The following is a 27,664-nucleotide window of genomic DNA, read 5'->3' on the forward strand; positions in this document are numbered from 1 at the left end:
CAAACTAACTTACCGGTGTAGTGCATTATTAGGTGACATATAAGATATTGTACTACACAGAAAGAATGAGGTCGCAGATAAATGCTCTTCTAAGACGAAATTATAGCGAAACTGGGTATTACCTCGAGCAAACTTTGCTCCAACTTCGCGAGTTCGATCTTGAGTTCCTCTTCTTCCCGGAGAAGCTGGGTCTTTCGCTGTTCCAGCTCTGGCTTTTCGTTCTGGATGGTCAGGGCCAGCAGCTTAAAAGAAAAACAGTAAAATTTATATTGGAAATTTTGATCACACGTGACCTACTGGCAATTTTGTATATGGACTCTCTATTAGTAAAGGCGCAAAAACAGTTAGAAGAAAGGACGGCAAAGAACGGTTGCACTAACGATTTGTAAGTTCTTGCATAGAAGGTTTTAGTCGCCAGGAATTATTTAAACATGGCACTATTTTTATATAATTTTTTGTTTATGTTTTCTTCATACTCTCTACATTTGCGTATACACAAGTTGTAATTTTTGCGTTTCGCGAACAAATGCTGAATGACGTGATACTTGGTTGGTAAGTATTTCGTTTGTTTAGGCTTATAGTCGGCATCAGTAAGACTCCATTAGTGTTTGCGTTACCTGCCCTTGTAATCCCGCCCTGGTGGTGGTGAAGTCGACTTCGGAAATGATGCTTGCTGCGTCAGGCGGAATGCTTGGGTGAGGGTTGCGCGTGGTCATGAACAAGCGGAAATCTTCGTTGTAGTCGACTGTTTTCTCGCCAAGCTGAACAACATAGCGCGGACCTACGAGAAACAAACAAACAATGCTACGTTCATTAACGAAGAAACAACGATAAAGGGAAGTTATGGCATTAAATCGGCTGCACTTTAATTATTATTCGACCAAAAATGTACGACAAACAAATTGTAAACATTTTTTCAGTAATTTATTTCTAAAAAGCCAAATTTATTTAACGTATAATGCCAGTCGTAACAACTACAGGTAAAGTACTCGGATGGTCACAACAACTTTACCCAGACTGACGAGGTCTCCCCTCAGCAAGGGGTACAACACAGGTTCGATGTGGTCCATCTCTTGCACGATAAGTGTCTTGCCGAACCTGACAGCCAACTCCAGCGCTGTACCAAAGTTTGCGTCCTGGGAAATCAAAAAAGTTTTTCAAGTGAACTGAATAGGCCGAATAACATTTTCCGGGGCTTTAAATATTGGTTTTAAAAGGACCTTTATAAATGTATCGATATTCGTTTTGCAAGATATTCAACGCACCTGTTGATTGACAACTTCCAACCTCGATTCCTTCAGGTGCACTTTCAACCACTCGGTGGCACGAGAGGACGGGTCTACCAGGAATGGTTTTAATGAACTCTGTGACGAAAAAGATTTTGTTTTTATAATTTACGTGTAGGAATGTTGCAAAATGGACAACAAACCATATAACGTGAGTTGACGCATAACGAGTTATCTGCTTTAAAGGTTACAAGTAATAATAAAGTTATGAAAGAAAGTTACTAAAAAAAAGTATTCTTTGCAAATTGGCGATCTACAAAAATTTGGGCAAAAAATATACTTTTTCAGAATATTTTGCGTTTGTTTTAAAAATAAGTTTAGCATCCACATTAACAAGATAATACAAAACGTTCACGAACAACATACATTCCTTTATAAAGATACAGCATTGTTTAATAAAGCTTCATCTTCATTTAGTGTGTTCTACAATTCTAACCTAATTATTTGTTATATGTATTATGCATTTTTTTTTAAATAAAATAATTCAAAAAATTGAAAAAAAAATTAGTTATTAAAGAAAGCATATTATATAACATATATATAAAACAAACAACATACAAAACAATTAGGAGCAACATGTATGTCAAATATGCAAATTATGAATGAACAACATTGAACATAAACAACGATTTTACCACACAAAAAAAAAAACGGTACAAGAAAATTGATAAAATTTAGCCCTTCTGAATAGAGTTGGTACCTGGGGCGAATATTTGTGGGGAGAAACTTGTAATTTGAATAGGGCCGTTATAGTCTCAATAATAGCATGGTTTAGGTAAAAAAAAACTTTGAAAAGGCAGTTGTACTAAATATTATTTTCGCCCGAAAAATCAAAACAATATTACAGAGTAATATAACATTTGAACGGATCACATTTTTTCGTTTATAGACAAAATAGGCAAAAAATATAGTTTAGGGGGTCAATGGCCTCGTGGCCTCCAAATGGATCCGCCCATGTAGCCATCAGTAATTAACAACAAAATTATGGATAGAAGGTTTTCAGGGCTTACAATTTTTTATTACCATGCTGACAACAAAAATACCAAATTTTGAATTCAAAATATGAGTAATTTTTGTTCTATTCTGTTATGCCCGGTAATCAACTTGAAAACGGCAAAGGTGTTTTTTTAATAAAAATGTTTCATTCTGTTGGCAGATAACGCAAAAATGTGCGATAATAGGGCATTTGAATACATTTTATTTTTTGCCAAAAGGCGACAGAACTGCAGAATTAGGAAAGCAACGATAAGAAAAGGTAAGCGACTAGATGCTGCAGTAACAAACAAGTTAAGCAATGACTTGAATGTTTGCGTTTGTAGCTGTTTAAAAGCGCAATTATTAAATCTATCTTACCTTTATTTCAGCAACCTTTGGCCACGATAAAATGAAAAGATAAAGTTAGATTTATTACTTATAGAATTGAAATATTACAGTCGTCGTAAATGTACTATCATGGGTGTAATGCATATTACTTTAATAAGACAGTAAAAAACGTAGTGTATTTTTTTAATTTTTTGCGAAGTTTTCTACAAACCTGCAATATGATGAGAGCGTTTTCCATAGAAAGGTCATCGGAGGGCAAACCTTCGCCTTTCCAACGAAGTTGTTCGCTCTCTGTGCTCAAGAAACGCCGCAAATCGAAACCTTAAAAGCAAGTGTAGCAGTGTTTTCCATTTACAATGTTACCAACAAGAAAGGTGAAATATCCTAATGAAGCTATATTACAGTGGCCCCACTTAAGAACAACCGACAAAACCAAAAGACGTTCCGATACAAAGTATCATTAAAATTATTTTGAACGTTGCTTGGCGGATTTTATCTCCTTTTTTCCTTTTTGTTTCATTTTACTTCGCGTCTTGTTGGCCATGTGTGACATTCCCTGATAAAGGCTTTCTGAATATAGTTAGCCAAAACGTTGGACAAACAAATAAATACAAAAATAACTTTTCAGTACGTACTATGCCTGGTAGCAACAGCATAATATGTATCATTAAATGTTCGGTGTGGCCACAGGGCATGCACAGTCCGATACGGCCGCCACGGATTTCACCACATTTATTCGGCCGCCGGAAAGTTCAACTCACTCTTGAGGTTGCTCATCTCCATCCAAGCATGAAGCATCTCCTTTCTGACGTCCTCTGGTGCGGACGGCAGGTATGTAATGAAGGCGGCGGCGAGTTGCGAGCAAGCGGGGAGACTCTGAAGCTCCACGGCCAGACTTTTCACCTGATTAGGTAAAGTACGAGCTGTAAGGCTGTCGTTGTAGATTTGCCGCCCGGGTAGTTTTTATTTTGTAATCTAGAGCTGTTTCGTGGTGGTTCTAAAAAGCGCTATTATAGTCGTTGAATTCGCGTTTTTTAAATATTAATCCAGTGTTACTTGGAATCTAGTTAGTTTGCAGCGCATCATTTATAGCAGTATTAATTCGATTCCAAGTTTGGAAGTGTAGCAAAAGCATAACGTACGGTTTTTTGAGGGTAACCTCCTTATGCGAAGTAGGCGTAAACAAAACTGCTAGAGAATAGAATCGGCGGTCGTTCAGTTCAAAATTTCACAAAAAATCGTTCACAAAAGATGCCTTTAACTTCTGTTATCTAGCATGTGTCCTAAACAGTGAGTTCGTTATTCTGTTATACCAAAGGCTGAACAAGAAGAAACCTGTTCGTTCCAGCGCAGATGTTCATCACCAAGCTTTCCGACCAGGCTCTCTGCTGCCGTTATCGTCTCGTTTGCCTTGTCCACCTCGATCCGCAATTGAGCGGCCTCGGTGGTCCGTCGCTCGAACTTGTTCCGCAACTCGGCGACCCTCCCGTCCACCTCTTCCAGCGCCTTGCTCAGTTTCTCAACGCGCGATTCGGCCTTTTCTAGGTTCCTGCATTAGTTTATATGGGCTCTGGTTAGATTCGAACTCTAACCCATCGTAACTACTTAATTCACATTTTCAAAACGGCTGGCGCTACATTGGGCTTTAAAACAAATGTATATAACAAAAAATAACAAATAGACAAAAAACGTAACCAAAGTGACCGATCCAAAATAACTAACAATGTACCAAAACTACTAAAAAAATGAAACCTAGGACAATGTTTAACGGAGTGTTTCGTAACCTTTTTTGGCTTACGGCACCCTACAGAAATTTTAAAATAGTTCGCGGAACCCTTGCTCGTATTTTTGTCGAGTGGTTAAGTGTAACGTGACAATAAACGGGATTAGAACAACACTTTAACTGTGCAACAAGGTTGATATACTTGATATAATCTTTTTTAGTTATTGGCACTTTTATCGTACACAAAAAAATGTAATAAGAAGCTTAACATTAGAGCAAAAATTGCAATCCTAAAGAATTTGAAATATCTCACGGCACCCTTGTGCGTAAATATGGCACCCTAGAGTGCCGCAGCTGAGAATTACTGGTTTAAAGAATGGTCACAGCTTCAGGCAAGGATAAAAGACAAACAGCAAAAATCGAACACAAACCAACTCACAGCAATAATTACGAAACAAGCATTAAGGGTACAAAAAATTACTAACGCAACAAACAAAGCGCACCTTCTCAGTTTGCTCTGTTCCTTCTCGAGCGGTTCGATTTTCTCGAGCACTTGCGAGTACTTGACGTTGGCCTTGACCCACTCAGCGAGTGGAAGAGCAGCAACGCTCGCCCTTTGCGCGTTCTTCGTCTGGAACGACCTCCCATTGTTGTCCAGGAGCTCCTCCACCGAAGTCCGGATCTCCGGGCTGATGCGGCGCGCGTCGAAGTTGATGATGTCGTCCTTAACGCCGCGTTTGGCCAGGAAGCTGTGGAACATAAATGGAAATTATAGAAGTCGAGAAACGACAGAAACGTGGGTAAATCCACGTCAGATCAGTGTTGCAAACAAGTCAACATCAAATGACTTAAGTCAAAGTCAAGCCGTTTTCAAGCAATATGTTAACAATTCAAGTCCAAGCCAAGGTCAGTGCGATTACAATTAAATTTAAAGGTGAGTCATTTTCTAAAGAAATCGCTTTAAATTGACGAAATTTATAATAAATTACATTCACAGCAGTATTTCAAAGCAAATATCAAAACGCAGGGCATTTTTTACGCTTAAAAAGTTAAGAAAAATGAGACACTATATCAAGATTTTTTTTGACGAAAAGCAGTCAAATAAATAATTTGCCTAAATGATTTGAGTTAATTCAAGTCAAGTCAAATTTGAAAATAACTATTTAAGGAATTCATTGACTTTAATGCGAAACTGAGTAAAACTTTTGCAAGCCTACATGAGCGTTTAAAATTTAAACTCTTGTCGTAAATTATAACTTTTGTTGGCACCTCTTCATGCTGACCCAAGTGGTGTCGAATATCCCCATGAGACGCAAAACTCCCTCCAGGATGTCCCGAATCACTTCCGGTGGCATCCGGAGCGCTCTTATCTCGCTCAGAGTCGTTGGATTGATGTTGCCCACCGCCTTTTTGGCGGCCGTTATTAAAGGTTGGACCTGGGATTGTATTGAGACAATTTTGCTTTGCCAATCACGTATAAGTTACGACGGTTATAAAGGAAATTAATAAATTTAGTATCGGTTATGGTAAAAGCGTTGAAATAAAAAAGCAAAAAATATGGATTTCTTTTTTATTTTCAATAATACTTGCGAGCTCCAAAACAACTGTTTTAAAACTAGGTTTTTATCACAACACTTCAAGATTTTTGCAATATTCAGAAATAAACCAAACCAAGAACTTTAGGAAATATACCAAACAACGATATTTTTGTTGCGTTAAAAACATATCATTTTGTTTACCTCTGATAGCTCGATATCAATTGCCTTTTTCCTCTTGTCAATATTTACTCGTTCTTCGGCAGCTTTTTGTTTCAGAGTTTCCATTTCGTTCTTTTGAGTGCTGGCATCCTGTGGAAAGACAAAGTAGCCTACAATTGTTGCTAGCAAATAAACGGTAGCCTTTGTAGACGACACACAACGAGAAAACATCAAGTATATTGTAGTTGAAATACAAAGTAGCCTTGGCACAAAATTCCAACGTGATTGTGTCTTAGAAAACACTAACCGTATCTCTCTTACCTGCATGGCTCTGGTAATTTCTTTAAGCGCGTTATCTGCTTCCGATTGCTTCTGTACAAGCAAGGTTCCCTGCTCGGCTGCTTTCTGCTTCAGAGTATCAACCAAAGACGTCGCCTCGTTTAACTTGGAAAGTCCCGCCTATTAGGATAACAGAAAACGACAGAGAATAATATCATGTGAAATGAGAATCAAAAATCACTGCCAATGACATTTCGTTGTTCTTTTCTATCCTATTTCAGTAACAATCAATTCCTAAAAGGCTTAACTCATAGATATTGTTTAACAATGGTTTAAAACGATTATTAAAAGTCCACTCAAAGTTTGTACCAAAAAGTGCGTTCGATTTATTCGCGACCTAACGTAGAAGTTCTGACGATTTAAACTCATCAAAGGGTTAAAGAACCGAAATAACGTTTAAGCATATAATCGACAGTTATTGTTTTTCTAAGGCATTTAAACTGGTATTTGAACTAAATCGAAGGGTTAAAATTAAGTGAAAGTGTTTTTTAGTTAAACCTTTCAAACCATCAGCGTCTCATATAAGGTGAAATATGATTTATAGGGGACAACTAACTATTAATATAAAATGAGGATTTTTGAGTCCAGCAATACTTACGGGAAACAAAACCGACACAGTTTTGCTCAAACAAAAAACAGTAAAACAAACCCCAACTCCTCACTAAATCAAGATATAAAAAATTAGGGCTAAAATTAACAAAAATACCTGCAAATGACCCTGTTTTTGCATTAGGGCGTCCCTCTTGGACTGGAAGACGTTGCGGTAGGTGTGCAGGAAGGTCATGTAGCGGCGCGGTGTCGCGTCTTGCTGTCGACGCTCGCCGCACGCTGTGTGGATCCGCACGAAGTTATGACACAGCTGTTTCGCGCCGCTCGCGTTCTCGGCCGGCAACTGCTGACTCAGCAGCATTTCGGGCACCTGCCGGAGTTTTTTTGGAAATGTTTTCCTGTTTGCGCCTTGTGCAAAACTGCCCCAACAACTGTATGCCAGTTTTATTTTCAAACCCCACCAAACCCCGACAATGTTAAGGCGATAATCTTTCATTCTAAAGATACTCAAAATACCATCAGGAAACACTGGTGATACAGTAAGTTAAAGCTAACGCGGAAATTTTGTTGTTTTCTGTTTGAAGACCCAAATACGGATGTCATGCTTTATAGCAAGAAACAAATTATTTATCTATGTATGCTACGTTCTAACTAGTTATTGATCAATTTTCTGTTTTATGTACATTTTCTAAATATATGGTCAGATCACTCGTCTCTTGGCCACACACTGCTTACGCGGCAATTTTGTTGGTTTTTGTTTGAAGAACCAAACTGCTATTTCACACCTGTCGCATGATTTGCTTGTTCCAGTGATCCATCCACTCGACCTGGCACAGCTTAAACAAGGCGGGGTTGCTTTCACAATTGATCGTGAAGTTCTCGTGAGTGCAATCCATGATCAGCGCCACGTGAAGGTTGGTCATCACCTCTGCGAAATAAAAGTGTGCAACACATTCGAGTACTCTAAGAAATACCTTCTGTACTGTCAACTTTCAGGTGACAGGTAAAGATTTTTTTGCGATTCATAGCTGTAATATTTAATAACACTTACAACAGAAACGGATCGAGAATGTAACGTTTACTCTGCAAATCTTGCCGAACAAGCAAAGCGTTACGATGGTTAGTGTTTTGGAAGTCTCTAGAAAAGACCCCAAAAATAATAACCTATACACCCAAAAATGGAAATATTTGTGTGATTTAAATTGGAAAGATTTTTTTACCTGGGAAGAAAGTACTTTTAATTATATATAATCACTAATGTGTGTATGTATACCCTGATGAAACAGGCAAATAGTCACTAGGCACAGTAATTTGTTTAGAAAATATTTTGTGGAAATAAATGAAAATGCCCAACAACGTATAATCAATAATCGCTGTATTTGTACTGAGAGAGTCTAGCTAGAAAATAGCCTCTTCTTTAAATTATTTATTTTTTTCTAGCTTATGGCCGACTTACTCTTGGCAAAGTAGCTGTATAGCGGCCCCCTGTGGCCGGCTTCCGAAGCCTGGTCGCGCAAGGGCGCCAGTAGCGGTTCGAGCTCCTCGCTGGTGTAAAGACCCGGTACTTCCCCGGAAGAGAGAACACTGTTGATGAGTTCGAGAAAGGACGGGTGGGTTAGTTGAAAGTCCTCGAGAAGCAAAACCACCTAAAAAGAGGGATAAAAGAAACTTGTTAAAGATTCAAATTTTTTTCAGAGGTAAATATTTAAACAATCTAAATATTTATATGATTTAAAACAATATTTTTTCTTTAAATATTTTTCTGCGGAAGAATACTTTTACACCGTCATTTTATTACATGTCATTTAACTTATTTCAGGGTTTTGACCATTTTTTAAATGTTATAGAAAATCTCTTGGTTTTTTGTTAAAAATCAAAATGATGTCTTTCCTGTTTTTTCAAACTGCTTTCCTGAATTTCCTGTTTTGCTAACTATATTGCACGCACTTTTTTAAAAATGGGTTCGTTTTTAATGCATGAAAGCAATAGCACCAAAGCACATCAACATTTAAAAGTTCAAACCGGCTAGAATTGTAGGCATATAACAAACTATACACCAATAGTCAAAACACGGTGTCGCTAAACCTTTAAATCTACTGGGTTAGGTCATCCACTTGGGTCTAGTCTATATTAACCACTTCTGAACTAAAGGAAATATTATCATAAAACTGACAATTAAAATACAATCGGTAAAAACCTGTTCGCCTTCAAGCCCGGCCTGCTGCATGACTGTCTTCAGGTCGAGTCGGAACTGTTTGAGGCCGTAGTTCCGGGACACCTTGGGGGTGAAGAGGTTCATACGGTGCATGTGGGCGCACACCGCCACCGCTGTGCGGCGCCCCACGCCGGTGCGTCCCGCCATAAGAAGACTTCCGCCCGGCGCCGAAATGACGCGGTCGACGCGCGCCATGTATTCCAGGACCTGGGTCATAATCGGAATAGACAAATTTTCACAATGCCAAACAAAGGAATTTAAATTTTGTTGAAATTATAGGCAATCGTAATCAAACCGTCTCCGGCTTTATTTGCTATGGTAATCAATTTCGATAAGTATATGATTATCAACATAAAGAATACGGGCTTTGATATTCTTGTTACGTCTTACTACAACCACCAACCATTATGCTCCAAAGGATATGATTATCGTAATTTGATATATTCGCATTATCAGCTGTATTTCTGGTTATTTAACCGTTTCGGAAAATAAAAATAAATTTAGGAAGTGGTGCGCTATTTAGGTATAGAATTTTTAAATAAACTGGGATAAGTAGAAAGTATTCAGAGTTTCCTCGAGTCTTCCATGGAACGTCCGCCACGAACACAAAAATGTACTGAATAGCAAGCAGATGCACAACATTTTAGTTGGTCAGCGGTCACCTCTTGAAAGACGAGAACGTCGAGTTCGCGGACTTCCCGGCTGTAAGAAGCAACCGCTTTGGTGACAACCTCCTTGAGATCTTCTGCTGACAAGTGACCGAGAGACTTGCCGTGGATCGGAAGGGCGCCGTCAGCTAACATATTAAGTAAAAGGTTGACATGAAAACTTTCTCCCAAAGGTTGGTTTACGCAAGAGGGAAAAAATACACATTGATACACACAATGCAGCTTTTGTAATAGAGACAAAATGGCGATGTATTCTATTTAATTTTAGTTACAGAAAAGCTGCTATCCATTCACGTCGCAGCAAAAAAAAAACACTTTCCATTAGTAACAAAGAAAAACTGCTGACTGAAAGGCTTAACCGTATATTTAACACGTTGGCAAAATGGTAACCTGTCGCCTCCTGCCTCGTTCCCCAGGTGACGTAATAGCCGTCGTGCATTCTTTCGGACGCGTTGGTCGACCAATCGTGAGCCAGAACGGACGACAACATCGCATCGAAGCGGTCTTTGTCCTTGCCCCCAACAATACGGTCCCTTTATTAGAACAAGGTAAAACACAATTGAACCGGTTGATGCCACATTTCAATGCCGAAAAAAAAAATTATAGTAGAAATCGGACGATATAAAATGAGCACAATATGAAAGACGTGCTGTAACACCAAGAACAAATTTTTTTGTCCAAAAAAATACCGATTAAAAACTTTGATAATACAATTTTCGAAACATTTCCCTATCCTAAAAGCAAAAAGATCTGAGATTTTTTTTACATTTACTATCAAATCCTCAAACGCCAACCACCGTACTGCTGCTGCTGCTGCTAGTGATTATGCCCACGAATCATCGATTTTTTAAATAATCACATTTTCTTTGGGTACACTGTGCACGTGAAACAACTCTTATCGAAACACCTTAATCAAGATGATGTCGATCTACTCGCCCTTTTTGGCTTTGCAATTCATTATCAATTTTTTTAACCATTTAAAATTAAAGCAAATCATTGCAACCAACCGAAACATCCTGCAAGCCTCGTAGGTCCACACGCCCAACAGCGCGTCGGCTGAACGCCCGTCACCGGTCACGCTCGAGTGATCGTATCGAATCATGGCCATGCACCAGTTGGTGAGGTCACGTGGTGTAAAAAGGTAGTGGCCGTGATCGTCGCTCAGAAACGTCTTGCGCACTTGCTCGTAGATCTTCAAAAATAACCGGATTGTTTTAGTTTTCAAAACCTTTTCGAACATGTGACAATACCCCATAGAGATTATGGCAGTGGTTCTCAACCGGGGTACCGCTGCCATTTCTAATCATCAGGGGTGCCGCGACATATTTTTGAATCGTTAAGAATCTGATTATTGCTTAACTTTTACAACTTTTTGTGTGAGTTTCAAGCGAAATAAATCCAATTATAATCCCTACGTTGTGTAGAATTGATGTGTGTTGCTCCAGTTCCGTTTATTGTGACCTAGTGAATTGCCTACGAAACCATCTTATAGGGGTGCCGCAATCTATCTATTATTTCTGAGGGGTGCTGCTAGCCATGAAAGGCTGAGAAACACTGGATTATGACTAGTCGGATAGGTAGCAACAGTTCCTTTCTTACACAGAATACTTTCTCTGTAAAACAATTCGCTTTTTTAAGAGCTCTGCAAAACAATTCGCTTTTCTACAGGCATCCGTGAAAACATTTGGCAAGACCGATGTCCGTGCAGCGAACATTACTATGTAAGCCTTCAATATTGTGAAAATATAATTGGAATATATTGAATGTAATAAGTAATTATAGTGTATTGTGTTACAGAGAGACTGACGTCATGCAAAAGGGTAAACATCTGAGCAGTGTGAAGTAACAGTTTATCCAGTGTAATTACAACGTTGTATGAAAATAAAAGAGTAACCGCGCATTTTTTTCTTCTTCTTTTTGGCATAGCTGTTAGAATAATCGCGCAAATGCCTGGCGCCGCGATGGGTATTTCCAGCAAAATCGATTCGGTTTCTAAAAAAATTAAAAACACGACAAACCTGGACCATGGACGAGGCTAGCTGCTGGATTCTGGCCGGCGATCCCCACACTGGGTGTCGCTGCAAGGCTACTTGGTGGTGTAGCACAGGAGTGAGGTAGGCTGTGTAGATCGCACATAACTCGTCGCTGTCAGCATATTCCATGCTCAGAATTCGAACACGCGACGTAAAACTGAGCGGGAGAGTATACGTGTGTTTTTTATAAAAAAAATCTTATTTTAGGTATACTATGCACGGATCTTTAATGCAGCTTGATAATAAATTGCAAATCAAAACATTTGATTTAATCGACATTATCTTGATTAAGACGTTTTGATACGAGCACGAGCTCATTACCTGGAGACGATACGAGATCGTATCGAAACGGCTTAATCAAGATGATGTCGATCTACTCGACTATTTTGGCTTTTCAAATCATTATCATTCTTATTTTAATTTTGAAAAATTATGGGCCGAAATATATATGCTGGTTCAAATCTAAACAATACAAGTTTCCCTTAAAAATAATTACACTGGAAGCCCATAGTTTTTTTGGCGGCAAAAATGCATAACGTTAAAGTTTTTTATCAGTTATAATAAGTATTAGTGTTAACCTTAGTGTTTTATTTTATTTAAACACTGCTCCTAGTGGCGCGCTTTGCCTAGAGCATGTACGTGTCTCGTCTTGTTTGCCCTTCATGAGACGCGCCTGTGTTAGTGGTAACATCTACTCTGTTACGGTGTAAATTAAGTTTTATATTTGTTCTGTGTTTATTGCTATTAGTGTTGATAACTTTGTGTGATTCATTCGAATTAAGGTTTTGTAACCATCGTTGTGTTTATTGTTTGTAAACTGATAAAGACTTCAGTGGACATCAACTTTCAATGGTAGCAGAGGATGGTTGATATCTTTTAAATGATGGCAACAAATCGTTCAATAAAGTCTCGCCCTAAGTTTAGGGAAGATACGCCATATTCATCTTGGAAAAACAAAGTTAAAATGTGGCAACTTGTAACGCCTGTTGTAAAAAAAGAACAGGCAATTGAAATAAGCATTATGCGTCACATGAGGTCAAATTGACTAACAAAAATTAAAAGAGTGAGACCTTCTATGCTAAAAATTGGAGAAAATGTTTGAATTAGGGACGTCAATTAAGTCATAAGTTCACCAAAGTCAAAGAATTTAGCGAAACCGATTCCAACGCTATAATTCAAGTCTTTTATCGTAAAAGAATAAGGCGAACCGAGTGGTGAGCTTGTGTCGGCCAAGCGTAGTAGCAGCGTTCATTGAAGCAACGATCTGGATTCCGTCCAAGCCCACCCACTCATTCTCCTCATCGTAGAATCCTTGGTAAGTGAGAAGCTATAAAACATTCAGGATTAAACCTTAGTATCAAAGTTTTCGCATAGCAACAGTCAATACTCTTAGTTCAGTCGTTCCTGGCGGAGTCTTTTTGGCTTCTTTAAAATAATCCTATCATTTTTTAAATTAGGAATATTTTAGCAACTCTGCAACAATTACACTGACATTCAAATCATTACTCTCATAAAATACCTCATGGGCAAAACCTGTTAACTGCTTTAACATCATATCATTAAAATTCAATTATAATGAAGTGTTTGGTGTGCATAATTATAAAAAAATCATTTAAAAGATGTTTGCCCACGCACCCCCAGGTTCCGCGAATCCTAGTTTAAAAACTACTACCTTACTTTTTTGAGCAAACCCGAAGGTACCCATTATGGTTTAAAGTTTGGGTTTGGACGGAACAACCGGTAAAGGGACGAAAACACAACTAAAATAGGTAAAAAATAGGGCTATTAAACTACCGTTATATTCTAAATCCTTTCAGTAAATTATAACGTATGTCACCAAGGGAGGTATTTTTCGATAATTTTTCACATGAAGCATAAGTTGGTATAATTGCGATCAGAATTAAAACTAAATAACAAAAACGACTTTATCCACGATTCGATATAACCTACCTGTTGTAGGAAGGCGATGGTCTGGCTGGTTCCCCACTTGTCTGGCTTGGGAAGGTTGATGTCCTTCAGGTAGAGAACGAGATGTTCGCAGTCACGTGGTCGTAACGCGCGCCCACTTCCGCCCGAGCTGTGCATTTCGAGCGTACACGTTTATAGTAGGTTATGTTTAACAGCTTTACTGCCAACGTTTAACACTGCTTTGATACTATACACCAGGTGTAGTCAATTTATATTTGATTTCTATTAACTGAAATATTTTTTTAAGACTATCGATCGACTAGTTCGGTAAAAAAATAACGCTTTTACATTTTAAGAGTTAAACCAGAGGCGTGCAACATACGGCCCGCAGGCCACAGCTCGGCCAGCTGTACCTATTTACGTGGCCCGCACAGACTCCGTCAAGTAGCCCATTCGTTGTAATACTTTTCAGTTTTCACTGTTTAAGAAGTTATTTGTAACGGAATAATTGGCATTTTTCAATTAATATTGTGTCACACTGACCGAATCTCTATTATTGCGACATAGTGTGCATTGTAGTAAAACTGCCTTGTTCTGCTGGTAATGATTCAGCAGGGTTGCCAGTTAAAAAAATCCGAATGAAATTTGGCTATTTTAGGCTTTTTTGTTTTATTCAAAATTTCATGAGTGTTATGTTAAGAGATCAAACTAACACAAAAAGAGAAAAATTGCCAAGAAAATTTTACAAAAAGCGACAAAAAATGGATTGCCACAGAAAAGAGATTTGCCCCAAAAAGAGAAATTCAATGTACAAGCATGGCCATTTATTGCATTTTTTATTAATTTAACGAAAAACATAGGCTTGTTAGAGTTTGTAGTAGATTTGGCTTTTTGGCTTTTTTTATTTTTGTCATCTGACAACCCTGTGATTCAGTTCAGTAACGTGATCTTACTTTATGGGTGCAGTGTTTTGAATATAAATATTAATATTTCACGGTTTTTCAATAATAAAAATTGTTCAAAAAATGTATGTGTTGTCTGGCCCGCAGCACCATCATAACTATACATTATAGCCCGTTGCGATAAACAGTTGCACGCCCCTAAGTTAAACAAATACATTCCAAGCAAGCGATGGAGGTTTAATTGTTACGTCAAAGAACGCTTTATTAGGCTTGTCCAGACAACAAGTGTAAAGCAGACTTTAAATGTGACCAACATTACAACGCGCTTAGTAGGTAATTATAAATAAAGTGTATTACCTTCCACCGCCACTGATCGCCATGCAAGCTTGCTGCAGCTTTTGAGTCAGATGTGTGGGCGAAGTCTGAGCGCTGCAGTGGATAGTTGCCACCTAGAAGTGGAAATGAAGTTGTTTAACAACCTTATTGTCACCATCTATGCACATTGTACAACTTGGATCGCTTCAGGATAACGGTTAGCAGTTTTGTACTTAGACTTATGCGTTTAAGTATATTTGTTTTAAAATATTTAAATAACGTAAATTTATAAAATATTCTCTTTTTGATTTCATTCTGATTTCTTGCATCCCTTTTTCCTTTGTAGTTTGCTTGCAACCTAACTTACAACACTGTAAAATGTTGACAGTCGGGTTTTTTGTTAACAGTTTTTTAAAGGATTTGAATCGCTAACCTGAGTGGAACGAAGTTTGTCGAAGCAGCTATTCAGCAGAATTCCTTTCCCGCTTCCGTCGGGTCCCACCACCACAAAAGGATGTCGGTTGCCGGGTTTCAGCCAGTTCATAATGTGGTCTATGTAGCGTTGCATCTCGGCAGTTTCAATCTAAAAAAAGTTGCATCCTTGTTTCTGTTAACGAAAAGGGTGGAGAGTCTGGCAATTCAAAATCTTAAGCATTGTCTTTCGACGGACCCATTGGCAAAACAAATCGATTAAAATATTGCAGATTTAAAATACGGCATGTTTGTATATCGTACGCACAACTCGGAAATAAACGGGACAATACTCAACATGGGCTTCGATATAAGCCAAAAACACAGGACTATATTATACACAACCAATCGCCAGACAAATATCTGCACCATTCTTGGTACAGTGTAGAAACGAACATTTAAAAAATTCTTTATTTCCAGTATTTTAGGTATATAAGCCGGATAGAAAATTCATTCTGTGGATAGAATTTCATTTCTTCGCTGGATCATTAGAAGTTTGTAATAAATTTTCTAAACAGACGTATATTTCGCTGCCTAAACATTTAAATCAATTTTCAAGGTTAACTTTACAGTGTAAAACGAAAGTTCTCTGTGCGTACAAGGGATAAGAAGGTCATCAGGAAAACCTTACTTTCGAAAAAAATTTGCCACACAAGTGACCTGACGTATTTGGCAAATTAGTATCAAATAAATCATCATTAGTTATACTAGTGGCATATTTTTTAATTCATCGTAATACAGAATAATAATAAAAAAGTTTTAGTTCATTAGTTTTAAACGAGAATTGAATACAAACGAATTTTTCCAGAACTTTACAATTGTAAAACAATTCAAGTCCACTAAGCAACTAAATCAATAGGAATACATTAATTTGCGAAATAATAGCTGAGTATCGAACGATTAAATACACGACAAGAATACATTTCTTATTAATTGGTGCAAATTACCATAGGAAAGCTCTCCATGGATGAAACATTATCGGGGGGAATAACTGTAGCGCTGACGTCGAGTCTGTAGGATTCCAATCGACCTGGCAAAACAAGTTACGCAATTTAGATCTCTCGTAACTACAAACAACCTTGTTGTGGAAGACCCCTGTATTTTGAGAAAATATATCGGAAAATCGAAGGACAAGAACCAATTTAAAGTAATGCACCTGTTTGTTGGTTGCAGAAAACGTTTGTTGATGTCCGCGGGTCAGGTGGTGTTTCGTGGGCCCACTGCAAAATTTCCTTCGCCAAATCATTACTACTGGAAGCCGATAAATTTCCACCCAGGCCTAGAACAATTATTAGTATGGTTAAAAGCAAAATTTAAATGAAAATGGTTTTCAGCTTTTTGAATTAAACAAAAAAGGGCTTGATTAAGCAAACATCTCTCGTGTAAGTTTTTGCAGTAAAGGTAGCTAAAAGTGTAAATTTTAAGAGCAACTGGCCTAACTTATTTCAACCATAATTATTATTAGGTTGTTTAAGCTTGATGTACAAGCTGATACAAAGAATACAACCTTACGGAAATCGCATAATAGACATTGTAGGCTTCAAGAACAAATTTCACCTCTAATAAGGCCAACCACGAAAGACAGTTTGTCCGAACAACCGTTCAAATGAGAAAGTCCGTTGAGAACAAGGCCGACCATACTGCAGTCCACAACCAACCCGGAACTTCGTTGAACCCATTGTAGGGCCCTGGATAATCACACAAAAATAAGGACCATATAAAAATAAGCACATGACTTTATAACAGATCAACCTAGTTACTTAGTATAAGCTCAACCTTGTGATATACCAACGTATTGCATTTACGAATGCGATAAAACGTTTTTCACATTTGCAACAGATCGGGTTCATTATTAAAAATACCTTTGAGTTATAATAATCTATAGTTAGGTAAACTTTCAACCGCGCTGTTACCGGTAGAAGAAGTCTTCCATCCATCCCTGGAGCTTGATTTGCAATTCCTCCGGCTGCTTTTTCATCCAGGAGTGAACGAGCGCCTTCACGTCCGTGTCCTCATCACTCAGGAAGATCATGCCCATCCTACAACACGTTGTTAAACAAACGAACAGCTGTTAAACAGTAGTAAAAAGTGTTTATGCTAACGTCAAGTATTGCGATCGGACAAAATGTGATAACAACAATTGTGGCATCAGCGCCGATGAGAAACGAAATTGAAGTGAAAAGGCAAATTAAATCTCAAGACTTTTTGTAGGGTAAATTATTTTTTGTACTGCAACACGACCGTTTAATTATTTAAACTCGATTTCCTTTGTAATAGTAGTAACCTAGCAGTGAGCTATTTTCTTAGGTGCTTCCAGAACAGCGATATTTTATACCAAATAGCAGGTATCAAAAAGGTAACTAACAGTATCGGACAACGCGATAATCAAACGAAGCGCGATTTAGAAGCAAACCCAATAAAAGTCGCTACAGTCCGCTAATTTTACGAGCGAGCGACTGACCTCGAAATGGTGGCGGGCGAGGCGCAGCTGAGGTCGTGCGTCTCGAAGAGGAAGTTGACGTTTGGTCCAAACTGGATCCGCTCTCCCGATGGCATTGTGAGGAGGCGGTTGTCGTCCAGCACAGAGTTGAGCGACTCGATCCACTCCGGGTCGATGTCGCCGTCGCACACGATCCACGACTGGACCTCCTGAAGATAAAACGGTAAAAATTCGATTTTTCTGCGCCACGCACGAAGTTTGTTAATTTTTTGGTTAGAGTTTGTTTGTGGATATGAAAAAGGTAGAGTTTCGGAACCAATATGCGGAATGATCGAACTTAGGTAACGATCAATTACTTGGTAAGGCGGCGATGGAACAGACCATCAGTTAAGGTCTAAATGCTTCTTACTGTTATGACACGAATAAAAAAGCAAGTTAATAAACAAAAATAAGTTATTCTAATTTAGAACTATCTAAGTAAAACGTCACTAATTGCTGCGATTAATGGTTAACTATTTAAAACATTAGGCTACTTACGTACATCGGCGTTTTCAATAATTTAAAAAAATACCCGGTCAAGCACCGCTTTACTCATGCCTTACTATCGAAACATACTTGAAGTTGTTTTGCAACACATAGTTACATGTACTATACAGCTGGATAAATTGTCACCTGTTTTTGATTTTAATATAACGCCACGCCGGTTATCAAAGTTCGAAAACTTCATGCACAACTAACTTTACTAAGTTTAGTAACACAAAGGCGTTATGCAAACTGAGCTGTCGTATTAGGTTTAAAGCGCATTTGTAAAACAGCTTACTATATATCGGTCATGTTCAAATGGCGGATCGCGATCCGGTTCCGGATCTTTTCAGCGTTTTGTGCGGATCTTCTAATGTAGTCTTAAAAAACAACTTATTCAAAAATATTGGACATATATTTTTTAACATTTTGTATTTTCGGCAATGTAATAAAAACTTGCAAGAAATTTAAAAGAAATGCTAGTATACCTAAAAAAATTGCGCTCGCTTCGCTCGCCACGTGCGCCCTCACTTAAAAAAAGGGTTAACACACACCGAAAGGTTAACACACACTAAACAAGATTAACTATTAAAGTTATCGCGTTTACATAAATAAAGCACCATAAAAATTAAAGCATGTCCAATATGTTTACTATTCGTATTTGGTGGATCATCATGTTGTCAAGTTTGGCTGTGATGGATCATGGCAGAAATCATTTGAACACCCCTGCTATATATCATCATTAAAATCAAACACGGTAACGTACCAGTGGTTCCCGGACCACCTCTCTAGCGCTGTTGGTGAGCACCCCGTCCGACCACTCGCGGGTGTCCAGGTCAATCTTGCCCAATAATTGGGTGCGCGGCATCGCCTTGGGGTTCATCGTGTGTAGCTTGACAGTCTTGCCCAGCTTGGCCAAAGCGCCACGTAGCACTTGCCATAGAGTGGTTTTGCCTGAATGTAGGGACGGTTGAGCTTCTTACGAGCCATTTTGTTCGAAATTATATAATAGTTCGAGGACATTAGATCGGGCATTTAGTTGCGCCTGGGGCGGGTAAATGAAATTCTTTTCGTATTAGCGGCCAATTTCTCAGTTTTATTAAACAATCGTCGCTTTAAGGAGGTATCTGTGTTTAAAAATATAGTAACGGCTCGGAATTAAGTAAGTAAAAGTTAATATGCAGTGAGTTACCTAAAATTTAGTTTAACAGCTCTACCATTAAGGCGGTAAAATCTTTATTGACTACTAAGGGAAGCATCATGTGAACCAAAGTAACGCACAAACTTGTATTAAACCACAGTATAGGAACTCAAGGGCGTCGGGGGAGATAATGATTGTAGTTTCATTAATTTTCTCTTCAACCTATGGCTATCTGACCGTCAACAAAGTCTATTTTTGTAAAACTTTTCATTGGTTAGACCCAATAAGGAAAAGAACGTGACTGCCAGAAGAAATATCAAACAATTAATACGAAGAAAAAAAGATAACGGCGTTTTACCGATGACAATTTGTAAAGTATATATAGACTCGTATACAGCGAATATGTTTTAGGAAAATGATATTATTATTTGTTTAACTTGTTGTTAATGATAAGCTGTAAGACTTAAAAAAATTGGTTTGTTGAAGAAAGGTAAATGTTTCCGAACTTTTTATCGATTTTTTTACCAAAGGTCTTTTTTTACCCAAGTCTTGCTTTTCTCGACAAATGTCTAAGCGTCCAGCACATGGGAAAGCAAACCAACCGTTGAAACGTTTTGACCTCTCGCAAAAATTCACAAACTTTATACAACTTAATGTATAAACACTCCGTTAATAAACAACGCACCCGATCCTGAAGGGCCGACAACGACGACCCCCATCCGCTGCTGGAGTTGCTCGTGGAGTTCCAGAATCTTCTTCACTTGCCGATCTTGTTCGGCGAGATGAAGTTCGACGCACATCGCCTTGACGGCCTCCGTCAACTTCAGCTGTTCGAGATCTGATAAAAGAGGTCAAAGTTCGAAGACGTCAAAGCTTTACCGTATTTCGAACTACACTGTTTAACAGGGCTGAAGAGTCGAATTTGGGACTCGACGGAGTCGGTTTGTTTTGTTGGAGTCGAACTCGGGACTCGAGTAAGACCACATAAAACTACCCGAGTCCGACTTGCGCAGTACCAAATTTTAAAATTGAGATTGCCGCAAACTGTAAATTGAAGGATGGAATAGCAAATGGTAGAACATTTTCCCAACATGTATTGTGGGGGATGAATTATATGACATTCCTACGGGCGGATTGCTGAATATCCACATTATTTTAGTTGCGTAAATTGATGAAATACAGGCTGTAGAGTCGGAGCAGGACTCGGGACTTGACGAAATAGCACATTTAGTCGGAGTCGGACTCGGGTTTATTTTATTTGCCGGAGTCGGACTCGGGAGTTCGACTCGGGTTATTTCTAACCGTCTCCATGCAGCCCTGGTTGAAACTGCTTTTTGTAGATGTAAAATATCTATTTTTGCTATTTTTTGCGAAGGGTATTAACAAAATCAACGATTCGAACGCATTACATGACTTATAGAATATTAAAAGTTGAAACAGATTACTTAATCTTCCAAAGCCTTAGTTTCTAATAAATCGCAATCTGCTAAAAAAAAAACGTACAAATAGCCAAAAGTTAATTTTTAGCACATTGTGCTTGTCAGCATAGAAACAAACAGGAGCAACACTATCATGTGGGTATTAATATCAGCCATCTCAAACAAATTGGTAATTAGTACACCGAAAAGCCATGCAGACTCGCCGAATCTGTCGATCTATGATGCAAGCAGAGCAAGCCAGAAAAACAACTGGCCTGCAGTTCAAACTCACGACCTCCGGTCAAGCCGGGACCGTCGCTCTACCAACTGAGCTATGCAGGCTCATAGCGGAGCGAGTCGAGAAACAACCATACGCCAATACTTGCACATTCTGTTAGTACAATCAACCATAGATCGACATATTCGGCGAGTCTGCATGACTTTTCTGTGTACTATTGATACGGAAGCCGTAATCGTTGGTCATAAAGCAGCTTCCGAGGGGCTAGATCACAGTTGTTATTAAACACATATGTGTGTGTGTGTCTTTCATTCATAAATTGGTAATTAGTTAGACCTGACTAAAGCAAAGTGAACATATCACTCTACATTATTATGTTTAAACGCCAAAAGGTATAGAATTGACCCAACCTTGAAACGGAACGTTGGGAAAGACGTCTTTGACGAGTGCATCGAAGCGTTGACTGTCGGCAAACGTCAACTTCGACAACGTGTTTAACCTTAGTGCTTGGACCACGAGCTTGTATTCGTCGGCACTGCTGACCTGTGAACAGAACGAAGTTAAAACATTTACTTACAATACATCTTTCTAAAAAATACCGTACACGATAAACAACATACCGAAAAGGCTTTATACATACTTTTTATTTAACCACCAAATACGATTAGTTATGAACCATTTTTTTTTCTTAAACAGCTTTTTAGAGCACATCAGGTTTTTAAAATATTTGCATTTGAATGTTTTGCTATTATTATATGCATATTGAGCACTGTGATATAATCCAATAGTGTTTTAATTCACGAAGCATTCCATCCTTGCCTGAATGACATCTTTGCTAGAAACGGTTTAGGTAAATGGTTTGTCAATATATTTTGCGAGTGGTATATTTAGTAGTTTATTTAGATAGTACTTTACAGTATATAAAATTAAACCCACAACACCTCGTTTAAAAAGTAAAAACAAAAATGTTTTGACCAGCGTTAATAAATATTAAAGTATTATGCGGTCTGGTAAGGTTTCGCTGAGGCAAAAAGTTAAGCTAACATTAATATTTTAAAAAATTAAAGTGTGCACTCTACAGTGTTTCGACGCAAATATATATGATATTTCCGCCCCTCAGTACCTCCCCATTCGTTTTTTCCTCTTGGATCTTCCTCTTCAGGGAGTGGAGGGCTTGTCCGCTTCCCCTCAGCACGGTCTTGAGTGCCCTGAGGCCCCAGTCGTAGTGCTGTTGTGGCGTCAACAGCTCCCTTGAAAGGTTGAACACAGCTACGAGCTTGCGTCCGAGGGATTTTGCCTCGCGGAAGCCTTCCGAGAAGAGGATCACCTGTTGGTGGATGTTTGTTTTAAAATCAGTGATATGGGATAATAGAGCGGGGACAAAAAAGAGGATTTTTGCGTACATTTGTTATTAATGCCAAATAATATGTTTGAGAATTGTTTTCCATTTAAAGTTTCCAGGATTACAAGTTGCTAAAGTTTATAAAATTGTTTCATGCAAAAAGATCACATACTTCGATTTTTTAAATAACGGCTTTCCCCTCAAAATGCTGTCATGAAAAGCTTTTCCAAAAATGTTTTACCAACTAAACTGGAACATTTATAGGAGATGTGCGCACTTTGTACGGTTTAAAAATAAAATAAATCGGCGATCTTTGACAGGAAACTTTTCTTCTAAATAACCAATCTTTAAAATTATTTTTGAGCATAGTAGTTGGAGTGTGTGAGAAGGCAACAATCCTAGCTATCATTTGACACGGGTCCTCACCTCAGCAATTTGCTCATTATCTGGCTTTGACATAGCAACAGGTCTAAACAGCTGCTTCAAGTTGTCTGGCAATTTCTGGCGACCACCGTATCCTTTGCCAGCAGGGTTCATGGTGATGAATATACCAGAGTTGGGGTCAATATCAACCTTTAGAAATAAAAAGATGTTCGCTATTTTGTTCAGCGAAACGGGTTCATTTTAATAAAAGTTATGTCTTTCGACAAGTATCTCCTATATGCTGTTTTTTTCATAATTTTACATATTAAGCTTAACCTGTCGTCCAAGCAAATCGATGTTGGAGGCCTTGCTTTTCAAAGCCGCCTGGATAACCTGGATGTCCATGGACACAGTAGAGAGCACAGCTTCTTCCAGTCGGTTGAACTCATCGAAGCATCCCCAGGCTCCACACTTTACAAGGCCCACGAAAATACGGCCCATTGATTTTACATCAATGCCCTGAGAAATAACAGAGAAATTAAACTTCAGAAAAAAAAGTTTGAAACATCTATAACGTTCGGTTTAAAAAGTTTACTTTCTTGTTTGTTTATAGCCAATATATATTTTCATAAATTCGCTTTAATGACTTCTAATTTGGGCTACATCGCCTACGAACAATAAAACACTTTTATTAATCTAGCAACCTTTAAACCAAAATATCTTGATATTAAGATATTGACATTCCATAGATCTGCATGGCTTTGTTTAAAGCAATTTACCCTTTTTAATGGATTTTTTTTTATGTGGGACGAAGCAGTTTGGTACCGGGCCTGGATAACACACACGTCAACAATTGCTGCTACCACACAGGCTGTTCTTAAGGTTTTAAGTTAGTTAGCGATTCCCGATCGATATAAATGTCACGAGTTTTCGTTACGTAAATATGCGTGACCTCTGCTTAACCAAGTGTTGCGTGCTAAAGCTCGAGTCAATTCATTTCTTACACCACACCAAATAAATACTTTTTAGTTATATATATTGTTTTTTATTAGACACTGTTTTAAAAAAAAAAGTTTGTCTACATGCTTTATTTCCTTGATATTTTAACTTTGCGGTTATTGACCCATGTAGTATAGCTCATGTTCATCATAAGAAATTGTAAAAAAAAATGCGTTTAGCTTTTCTTAACTTTATGTAACGCTTGGGTTTAGCGTGCGATTTAAAAACACCAGATAGATAAAAGAAAAAATATGTAGTTTGTTAAATAATTTCGTAAATTATTTCCAATATAAAGGCTCCAAGCTGGAAGCCAAACTGCATAATACAAACCTCGTCGCAATTAAAGACGAGGACTTGTCGGCCAAATAAACCGCCCAGAGCCTTCACAGATTCTGTTTTGCCAGTTCCAGCCGGTCCGTAGGGGTTTCCCCCAAGCCCCATGTGCATCCCTTGGGTCAGAGTTAGGTAGCACTTGTCCGTAAGTGGCGTGTGCACAAGCTTAGGAGCGTTACCCTTAAAATAAAAAGGATACAGTGTTATTATTTGACAATATGGGTTTGTGAGTAACATGTTCCATTACAGCAGTAATCCAGTTAAGCAAAAATGAATTTCAAACAATATGAAGAATGTATTTTTTGAAACAATTTTGGGTTTGTCTTAATAAACCAAATAACAACGAATTGTCTATCCCAGTAGTCGTTCGGTTGACTTAGTGTAACAGTATGACAACAAAATAGTAAATGATAAATAAACAAAAAAAACACTATTATTAGACGAAAAAAGATGCAGGTAAGGTGGATCCTTCACATAAAAGCAATTTTTTTTTTTTAAATCACATCAGAAAAACGGCTAAATGCAAATTGATTGTTGTAAACAAAAACTTTATCGTATTTTACTACTAAATCTAATCTCATATAAATAGATTTTCAGGTCGTACCTGGTATTCAAACGTGTAGGAAAACTGGGCATCCACCATCTTCATGACAGTTCCGCTCTCTGCATAATACCTTAGCTGCTTTTGCCACGACCAGTCGGACAGGGATCGAACCCCATCCTTGGTGAGCTGACCCACGACGTCAATGTTGTGGACGATGTCTAAGATGAGCGACTTCAATTTCAGATCGAGAACGTGTGCTTCTGTGAGCAAAACCAAGTGGTTAAAGGTGGTACTGCTACTTTTTACTACGATTTGCTGTTACAACTTAAGTCAAACTTAACACAATTAGTTCGTTTTAATGGCAACTTTAGAAACGTTTAAAGTTTAAACGATAACCGTCCTACTATTCGTAAATTTTTAAGGGAAACACTTTGGATTAAAATATAATGACGATATGGAAATCTTCGTGAGAAAGATTGTACCCAGGTATTGAAAGCTTGTTTCAATTTGTATTCTTCGAAAACTATTCAAATATATAAAAACTATTTTTTGGTACAGGCGAAATAAAATTAAATATTTGCTCGTTAATTTATAAAAGGCATAATATTAATCACTAATAACCTCAAGTAATTATAATAAGTAGTTTTCTGACATTTCAAAAACTGCCTATTCATATTCCTGATAAATAAACTATTGCTGGCAAACCAACCGGTTTGTCCGATTTCATTTGCGTTAATGTAGACGGAAGTGTAGGATTGTAGTTTGCGATCAAGTTCGTTTCGCAGTTGACTGAGACGACTTTCCGGGATTGATGACTCACATGTTCGATTAAAGGCAATTTGCTCTCCCAGGCACAGAATCTACAAAAGGCGTGTAAGCTGCAGAGCGACTTTGGATAATCAAGGTACAATAGCCTAACAAACTCCTGTTTTTGAAATAGTTACTTATATTGTGCTGTAAAATATTGTGTTATGTGCATCAATGTTTCGACGCAAAACTAATCATCAAAAACCTTAAGATTTCATTTTTTTGCCTTTCTATAATATGAAAAAATTCATCAATTCTGTGAATATTAAATAGAGTAACGTATAGGCTTTAACATTTTTATGATTTGGCATAAAAAAGCCAATATCCAATACCCTGATTTTTTACTTTTTTCTTAATGCGGAGACTCCATGTAAAACAATTGGTACCTGGGATGGGAATTGGGACGGGTCTTGGTTGGAAGTGCTAACGTTTTTAGCCAGCAATGATTTCAGTGTGTTCTTCATTTGCTCAGAAAGATCCATCAGCCATTCCTGGTTAGAACAGTTAAAGAGTAATAATAATAATCGACATTAAAGCTATAATAATTTATCAATTAAAAAAAATCTAAACCAAAAAAAATAAACAGAGAAAGCAAACAAAAAAATCAGAGCTAAAAACATGGATTTATTATATTCGTCAATTTTACGGTAGATTTTATTTATTATTTGACGCCGGAAAATGTTATTGAATCGCATACTTCTACGTCAGCAGTGACGTGTACTGCTCGTTCGAGCGTGACGTGTTCTCCCTCGAGGCTGTTCATGGCGACAATCCTCTTCTGACCCGAGTCGTCTTCGTCTTCGAATTGAACGGAATGTATTCCTGCGAAAAGCTTCTTCAAGTGGGACTGGATCACCGTCGGATTGGTCGACTGTATAATAAACAGGGAAGTTAGTTTGTGCCGACAAAAACGAGGAATAATTGTCCAAACACCAGTACGTCTGTTAAACACCAATGTATAAGCTATGCCGCACTGTTTCGCAACCTTTTTGGGGCTTGCAGCAATTTACAGAAATTATAAATGGTTCGCGACAGTCTTGCTCGTATTTTTGCTGAGTGGTTAATTGTAACGTACAATAAACGACATTGAAACAGCGCATTAACTGTGCAACAAAATTGAAAAAAAACTTTTTTGGCACTTTTATCGTTCACAAAAAAATGTATCAATAAGATGATCAATAGAGAAAAAAATGGAATCCTAAAAAATTTAAAATATCTCTAGGTACCATTGCGTTAAAAATGGCACCCCGGTTGAGAACCACTGAGCTATGAGCTTGGTAAGGTCAAACATAACAGTGAGTACTACTGTATCACATAATGAGTTTACCGATTCGTTTTTTTAACATGTTCAATTGCGTTCACTAACACTCATGGAAGCACGATCGGCAAGGCACTCATTTCCGACCGGTCAAAAACGAATTCGACGGCGGAGAGTCGACCTCGCAAAATGTTCCAAGCGTCCCTACCTGTCCCAGTATCTCGAGCAGGTCGTCGTCACCAATAAAGTAGAACCTGGGAAAGGCATCGCGCTTCTCCTCAAGGTACTCGTTCAGCGAGCGCTGGCACCTCTGCAGCTGATCAAGCATCGAGCTGAGCTGGTTGCGCAGGCCAGCCCGTCCCACGATGGACAAGAGACGCCCGTCGCGGCACACGTCCGACATGATTGATCTGCGTGTGAAGGATTTCGCCGGTGACTTTAAGGACTATATAGACGTTTTTGCTAGGAACGAGAAGTTTTAACGAAATAATTTTGGGATCTTGTTAGTCGCATAAAACGTAGAATTGCAGCCAAGTGTATACACTGTAAATACAGGTGACTAAACGTTTCGAATATAGCATGTTAAACGACCGGATTATATTGAAGTAAGAAGCTCAAGCTCAAAATATCAAGAAAAAATCACCAGTAATTTGTTATTCTCTTCAAACATAAATTCAAGGTAATAATATATAAAAGTTTACATTATTCAAGTCATTACAAATTATATGGGCCGAAAATTTATTTTTAGGACATATCTTGTATTAGAGACATACGTTATCTGTCGCAAACGCAAATTAAAAGAGTCGAGCAAATTCAGCCAGTCAACAAAG

At 38.2% G+C, this 27,664-nt stretch overlaps 1 protein-coding gene across 1 annotated transcript in view; it reads right to left on the reverse strand.

The window, feature by feature from the left end:
* The window catches only part of LOC146136350 (cytoplasmic dynein 2 heavy chain 1-like), a 56,695-nt gene that overhangs the window by 14,151 nt on the left and 14,880 nt on the right, over positions 1-27,664 (reverse strand). The window contains exons 25-64 of the mRNA XM_083395532.1: positions 27,043-27,244; positions 26,274-26,447; positions 25,963-26,067; positions 25,479-25,629; positions 24,830-25,029; positions 24,223-24,405; positions 23,230-23,412; positions 22,957-23,103; positions 22,312-22,515; positions 21,599-21,731; positions 20,218-20,370; positions 19,158-19,345; positions 17,891-18,078; positions 17,343-17,468; positions 16,987-17,117; positions 16,586-16,708; positions 16,377-16,459; positions 15,392-15,541; positions 15,001-15,092; positions 13,784-13,898; positions 13,042-13,160; positions 11,819-11,990; positions 10,808-10,992; positions 10,191-10,333; positions 9,795-9,928; positions 9,115-9,339; positions 8,374-8,563; positions 7,703-7,845; positions 7,075-7,287; positions 6,351-6,488; positions 6,072-6,179; positions 5,602-5,768; positions 4,836-5,081; positions 3,945-4,158; positions 3,371-3,512; positions 2,821-2,930; positions 1,266-1,364; positions 1,013-1,136; positions 618-781; positions 123-242 (exon numbers count right to left, since the gene is read on the reverse strand). Coding sequence (XP_083251658.1) covers positions 123-242; positions 618-781; positions 1,013-1,136; positions 1,266-1,364; positions 2,821-2,930; positions 3,371-3,512; positions 3,945-4,158; positions 4,836-5,081; positions 5,602-5,768; positions 6,072-6,179; positions 6,351-6,488; positions 7,075-7,287; positions 7,703-7,845; positions 8,374-8,563; positions 9,115-9,339; positions 9,795-9,928; positions 10,191-10,333; positions 10,808-10,992; positions 11,819-11,990; positions 13,042-13,160; positions 13,784-13,898; positions 15,001-15,092; positions 15,392-15,541; positions 16,377-16,459; positions 16,586-16,708; positions 16,987-17,117; positions 17,343-17,468; positions 17,891-18,078; positions 19,158-19,345; positions 20,218-20,370; positions 21,599-21,731; positions 22,312-22,515; positions 22,957-23,103; positions 23,230-23,412; positions 24,223-24,405; positions 24,830-25,029; positions 25,479-25,629; positions 25,963-26,067; positions 26,274-26,447; positions 27,043-27,244 — 6,187 coding nt within the window. The remainder of the gene's footprint in view (positions 1-122; positions 243-617; positions 782-1,012; positions 1,137-1,265; positions 1,365-2,820; positions 2,931-3,370; positions 3,513-3,944; positions 4,159-4,835; positions 5,082-5,601; positions 5,769-6,071; positions 6,180-6,350; positions 6,489-7,074; positions 7,288-7,702; positions 7,846-8,373; positions 8,564-9,114; positions 9,340-9,794; positions 9,929-10,190; positions 10,334-10,807; positions 10,993-11,818; positions 11,991-13,041; positions 13,161-13,783; positions 13,899-15,000; positions 15,093-15,391; positions 15,542-16,376; positions 16,460-16,585; positions 16,709-16,986; positions 17,118-17,342; positions 17,469-17,890; positions 18,079-19,157; positions 19,346-20,217; positions 20,371-21,598; positions 21,732-22,311; positions 22,516-22,956; positions 23,104-23,229; positions 23,413-24,222; positions 24,406-24,829; positions 25,030-25,478; positions 25,630-25,962; positions 26,068-26,273; positions 26,448-27,042; positions 27,245-27,664) is intronic.

This window comes from Ascidiella aspersa, chromosome 8 (assembly GCF_963924565.1).
Source record: "Ascidiella aspersa chromosome 8, kaAscAspe10.2, whole genome shotgun sequence".
NCBI classification, from domain to species: Eukaryota; Metazoa; Chordata; class Ascidiacea; order Phlebobranchia; family Ascidiidae; genus Ascidiella; species Ascidiella aspersa.